Raw genomic sequence first — 5,667 nt, 5'->3', positions numbered from 1 at the left:
TCCAACCAGCTCTTTATTACATCAAATACTGTTCCCAGGTATTCAAGAAAAAGCCATCAAGTCCACCAGTCAGCTACATATTATTTTCCAGTACCCAGAATATCCCATATTTAGTTATTCAGCTTTCATACCAAGTTTCTTCCCATTCTTTGATATATTTGAAAAGGAATAGTTTAATTCAGAGCACCATTTTTAAATTACATACCAGAAAGAAGCACAAATCATAAAAGGTCAGGCTGCAAAAGATTTTGACATGCATTTTACTATAGCTGAATATTACAAGACAGTTGTTTATTTTAAACATTAAAGTGCCAGGTTTATGTACAAACTATTACAATAGTTAAAATGGTAAACTTAAAACCTGCTAAAAAAGCAGTGAGGTCATCATGTAGTTGCCTCCAGAGTTTTCTAGACTATTTAACAAATTTACAACTGGAATTTTATAACTGCTCCTCTGTTTATGGTGAGAACAGCAGAAGCCAGAGGTCAGTGCCCACAACCTCCCACCCTGCAGAAAGAAGTACCTGTATCTTTCATGGAGTGGAATAGCATGTGCTGGAGGATACACCTGAGCATCCTATGCATTAATACCATTGGTAAAATCTAATTAAAAGGGGTTTTACTGCAGGAGCTACGCCAGCCTTCTAAAGTACACCAGTATCCCCACACTTTACAAGAGTGGGACTTCAGTACAGCAATCAGGGCACACTGACTCAGCACACACTGAGTGCTCCCTGTGGCAAGCAGGGCAGGGTGCAATGAATGCACGTGGTCCCAGGTCACTCAGAACTCTGCATCCAGGGTGAAAGAGTTGTCTGTGGGCTTGGACATGACTCCCATCCTCTGATATTCACCTACTCGCTTCTCAAAGAAATTGGTCTTGCCTTCCAGAGAGATGTTTTCCATGAAGTCAAAAGGGTTCTCTGCTTTGTATATCTGAAACACACAGGCAATTCTGTAGTCACCACAGGGACTCACATTTTCAGTATTCAAGAGCTTTAGAGACCAGTTGGAAGGAGCCATCAGCAGCCTTACTACGTAGCGAACAAAAATCTCTGCCCCAAGCCTTCTCTATTTGTTCCTGTCTTATTTTAGCTGCAGTAAAGCAGCTAAAGAAGCACAACTACTAAGACAGCTTTTCCCACAGCATCCTTTTGCTCTTTGTTCTGTGAGTCTCCAAACAGAATGCAGCAGCAGAACTGCTAAATCATTTTACAAGCTAAAACAATATTGCTGTAGCCAGTTTAGGATTTGGATTTCTGGAGGAAATTAACATTGTCTTTTCCCCATGAAACATTCAGTGTATTATTAGAGCCTCACCTTGTTAAATCCCAGCTCCAGCATAAGCCGGTCTGCCACAAACTCGATGTACTGTTTCATTAAAGTGCAGTTCATGCCAATCAGCTTCACAGGCAGTGCCTCTGTCAAGAATTCCTGCAGATTACAAGCATTTCATGTACAGAAACTGGCATTCACTCTATCATCCAGGTTAGTTTTATGCCCAACAGCTCCCCAGCTTTGTTTGATTGCAATGGAGCTCCCAAACAAGAGGCAGACAGTTACCTGTTCTATGAGAACAGCATTCATGATGATTTCCCTTACTCTCTCCTCTGACGGTTTGTGTATCAAGTGCTTGAACATGAGGCAGGCAAAATCACAGTGCAAACCCTGGAAAAAAGTTCCAGAAAATTATTTCAGGAACACTGATTTAAGAGAACAGAGTAAGTGGCATCACCTTTGCCAGGTTACTCTTTCCTACAGACAACTTTCTGCCTCACCAGAAGGCATCACAAGCAAGTTCTGCCAGTGTGAGGCACAGCAGCTGTGAGCATTGGTGAGAACCCTCCAATACTTTAGAGGAAGTAAAATGCTAACTTCATTCACAGGCTTCAGCAAGATCCACAATGACACATGTTTACACACTTTAGTGAGCTTTATAGCCTGCCTGTTTCTAAATATACTCATGTTTTACAATACAGGCTCCAACTGAGTGTCATTACTTTGAACTACTGGGGCACATTACCATCTTAACTGCTAGAATTTGACTCATACCTCATCTCTACTGATGAGTTCATTAGAAAAAGTGAGTCCAGGCATTAATCCTCTTTTCTTCAGCCAAAAAATTGATGCAAAAGAGCCAGAAAAGAAGATTCCTTCCACAGCTGCAAAGGCCACAACACGTTCTCCTGTTGAGAGAAGATTGATGGTAATACCACAGAGAAAACAGGATTGATACACAGAAGTTGCAAACTGTATCCTGCAAAGCAAATAAAGTTGGTTTTGCCTAAGTGTACTATGGGCTGTGTTTAGAAATTACTGAAGATTTCTGATCATTAAACAAAACAAACAGGAGAGGAAATAGGAACTAATCAGAGCAGCCCCTAAGTAGCTGAAGCCAAGGCTCCTTCCCCCTGGGTCAACCCTCAATATTATCCTTTTTCAGATGGCTCACTAAAAGGAGCAGTCATTTTGGCAGCTGATTTCTGCTCATCTTTGGCCATGAAAAATGTTTCAATACTAGTGAAATAATGATTTGTACCACCTCACCTTTGAAGCAAGACAGGAGGAATCACCAAGGCAGAGGAGCTACAGTCCCCAGCCAGACATGTCTACTGGCTATAGATGGCCATGACATGTCCTGACATGTGGCACCAACTCACAGTTTGATCATGTAGTCAGGCACATGATTGCCACATGACCTTATCATTCATCATGTCAGCAATTGTACAAAGATCTCCTGTCAGTAGCTCATTTGAAAATGAAAATTGCTTTCTTCACATTCAGAATTATACCAGTGTCTTATACTGGAGAGCGTGTACTCTCTCCGACACCAACAATCCCTGTTAACTGTGAAGTCTGGAGAAATGGTGGTTCCTCCATCTTTAGGAGAGGAATTTCACTTTGTTTCCAATAGATGTACTCACCATATGTTGCTTTCTTGTCCCCAATCCAGCACATGGCCCAATCTGCCTTCTTTTTAACACATGGCAATGTTTCAATAGCATTGAAAAGAAATTCCCTGAGAAAGATAAAACTCATTAGGATAAGACATCATCACAACCACCAAAATGAGGATTCACTGCCATAAACAGTATTGATCACTTAAACATGCTCTGCACCTTCATCCTGGTAACTGTCTTTCTCCCTCTTATCTGGCACCAATGTAGCTCTATTTGTTCAAATCAATTCCTTTTTCCTTCCATACCCATCACATCAGCACCAGCTCTCCTGAATTACCATTACACTATCAAGGGGAGAACTGTTTCACCAAGTGCTCTTGGACAAGGCTGTCCAAACTAGAGATTAACCAGGATCCACCTTACAGTATGAAGGCATCAGACCTCACACATAGGTATGATACAGCAAGCTTTTTAAGTAACAGTAAAACTCACTTAAAATTAAATATACTCCCTTTGACTGCTCCACCCTTCACATTGTGTAATTTCTTTATATCAGTTCTGAGTGATTCCAGTTTCACTCTTAATGTAAGCAAGGTCTTACACCTCAGATGAAAAAAAGATATTGTGAAGTTAAGGTGCTCTTAAACAGCAGTGGCTTTTTATATAAGCCTAATTTACATCCTAAAACTAGCCTGAAAGCCAGAGAACAATTGACAGGCATTAGCTAAATTCTGAATATTTACTGAGTTCTGAACTTTTCGTCATCAAGCAATACCAACCTCTCCTGTGAGTCCTTAATGTAGGTGTCAATGAGAAGACTGTACATTTCTGAATGTATGTTTTCCATGGCAATCTGGAAGCCATAGAAACAGCGAGCTTCTGTGATTTGCACTTCCTGACTGAACCGCTCCACCTAGAGGAAATAAATAAGCATTTGCAAAAGTGTTTGTGATTTCCATGTTAGATGCATTAATGCTGTATGGATCAGTTATGGGTCAGCCCACAAAAATCTTCAGATTAATTCCAGATATGTGGATTGCTAACAGCAATATACAAAGCAGCAACCCCTCAATTTCAAGTCAGAAGGTATTCTTTGGCCCCATGGGACAATGTTTTAGTTTTACTTACCCCCCATTAGGAAGAGCACAGAGGGTAGGAGCAGAACAAGGGCTGTGAAACAGCCAAGTGCTGCTGCAGGACAGCACTCAGTGCCCAGTGGGGATGGGCAAACTTGGAGATTACAAACCCAACCCCAATTCGGTAATTAACACAGGACAGCCCCATGTGTTCTCAATGCTGTAGCACTCCGTGATCCAGCAAACAACCTGAACATGTGAATTACCTTGTTATCTACCCAAAGTGGTATTTCTGTGGGGACTTCCTACACACTCACCAAGTTCTCGTTGACAATGCCATCACTGGCAGCAAAGAAGGCCAGGACATGAGAAATGAAGTACTTCTCCTCAGGCTTCAGGGACTCCCAGTGCTGGAGGTCTTTGGAAAGGTCCACCTAAAACATAACAGGATAATTAAGGCAGGGGTGCTCCAGAGGACGGCCCTGCCCAGGGCAGCGGCAGGAGAGGCCGTGGCCGCGCACCCCTCACCTCCTCCGCCGTCCAGAAGGAGGCCTCGGCCTTCTTGTACATCTGCCAGATGTCGTGGTACTGGATGGGGAAGATGACGAACCGGCGGGGGTTCTCCCGCAGCAGCGGCTCCTCCTCCTCCACGCCCCGCGGCACCTGGAATGGCGGGAGAGGGCTCGGGGCGGGGCCGGGCTGCGGCGGGACACTGAGGGCGGCACTCGGGGAGAGCCCGAGGGAGAGGGGCTCGGGGGGGCGGGGAGAGCCCGGGGGAGAGGGGCTGGGGGGACGGGGAGAACCCTCCGAGGGAGAGGGGCTGGGGGGGCGGGAGAGATCCCCTGAAGGAGAAAAAGTGCCCGGGAGGGTGGAGAGACCCCCGCTGAGGGAGAGGGGCCGGGGAGGAGGTGCAGTGCCCGGCGGGGACCAGCGGGCTCGGACGGGGGCAGTAAGGAGACACCACCGATGGGGAGACGAGAGTGGAACGGGGGTTCAGGAGCCTCCGAGAAACAGGACAAGGGCGGGCGCGGTGCCCGGGCGTTCTGCACTCACCGGATTGCCGTCACCCTCCTGGAAGATCTTGCGGGCCGCCTTGCTGGCCAGCACACGGGCGCTGCTGAGCGTGGGGGGCTGCGGGGAGAAAGGGGCAGGGTGAGCGCGATGCGGCGCTGCCAGGCGGGGAGGGGGGGGGGGGGTGGGAGGGAGGGCGGGCGGGAGCTCACCGTGTTCTCCTTGTTGCTCAGCGCCAAGCCTTTCATGGGCGACAGACTCTTCATAGGAGACTGGATCTTCTTGGGCGACACCTGGGGCTGGTCGTGGCGGGCGGCGAGCGGGGTGCGGGCGGACAGCATGGCTGAGAGTGCGGCGGCAGCGGCGGCGGCAGGAGGAGCGGCTGCGGTGGGAAGAGCGCCAGGAACTGAAAAAGCGCCCAGCCGGCCTTTATATGCCCTTCGAAGTTGGCGCCAGAACGGCCGCCTGGCCACTCACAGCCCTCGCCACGCCCATCTCCGCCCGCCCCCGCGCTACCATTGGCTGCTGCCGCGGGTGGGGCCTCGCCTCCCATTGTCGCGGCGACGGCGGGAGGAAGGGCCCCGCCCTTCGCTTTGGCGCCAACGGCGCGCGGAGAAGGCGGGAGGGCGCGCGCGGTCCCGCCCCGCTGGGGCAGCTCTTGCACGGAGAGCTCCGAGTGC

General features: G+C 48.1%; 1 protein-coding gene across 1 annotated transcript; it reads right to left on the bottom strand.

Annotated features, from left to right (window-relative positions):
- RRM2 (ribonucleotide reductase regulatory subunit M2) lies at nucleotides 1–5,342 on the bottom strand. The gene is made up of 10 exons (XM_063153415.1): nucleotides 5,200–5,342; nucleotides 5,030–5,107; nucleotides 4,505–4,639; nucleotides 4,294–4,410; nucleotides 3,680–3,813; nucleotides 2,925–3,019; nucleotides 2,053–2,186; nucleotides 1,564–1,668; nucleotides 1,321–1,434; nucleotides 1–936 (listed from the first exon to the last, which is right to left on the bottom strand). Exons 1-10 carry the CDS (start codon nucleotides 5,326–5,328, stop codon nucleotides 784–786), a joined length of 1,194 nt encoding a protein of 397 aa, XP_063009485.1. The 5' UTR covers nucleotides 5,329–5,342; the 3' UTR covers nucleotides 1–783.
- Between the last annotated feature and the right edge of the window lie 325 nt (nucleotides 5,343–5,667).

Source organism: Melospiza melodia, chromosome 3, assembly GCF_035770615.1.
Source record: "Melospiza melodia melodia isolate bMelMel2 chromosome 3, bMelMel2.pri, whole genome shotgun sequence".
Lineage (NCBI taxonomy): Eukaryota > Metazoa > Chordata > Aves > Passeriformes > Passerellidae > Melospiza > Melospiza melodia.
This window is presented reverse-complemented; position numbering and strand designations above follow the sequence as displayed.

Coding starts and splice junctions, on each gene's coding strand:
- RRM2 (XM_063153415.1), bottom strand. CDS start 5,328: ATGCTGTCCGCCCGCACCCCGCTCGCCGCCCGCCACGACCAGCCCCAG. Junction 4,640..5,029: donor AGGAGGGTGACGGCAATCCG/GTGAGTGCAGAA, acceptor CCGCCATTCCAG/GTGCCGCGGGGCGTGGAGGA. Junction 937..1,320: donor TGGAGCTGGGATTTAACAAG/GTGAGGCTCTAA, acceptor TGTGTGTTTCAG/ATATACAAAGCAGAGAACCC.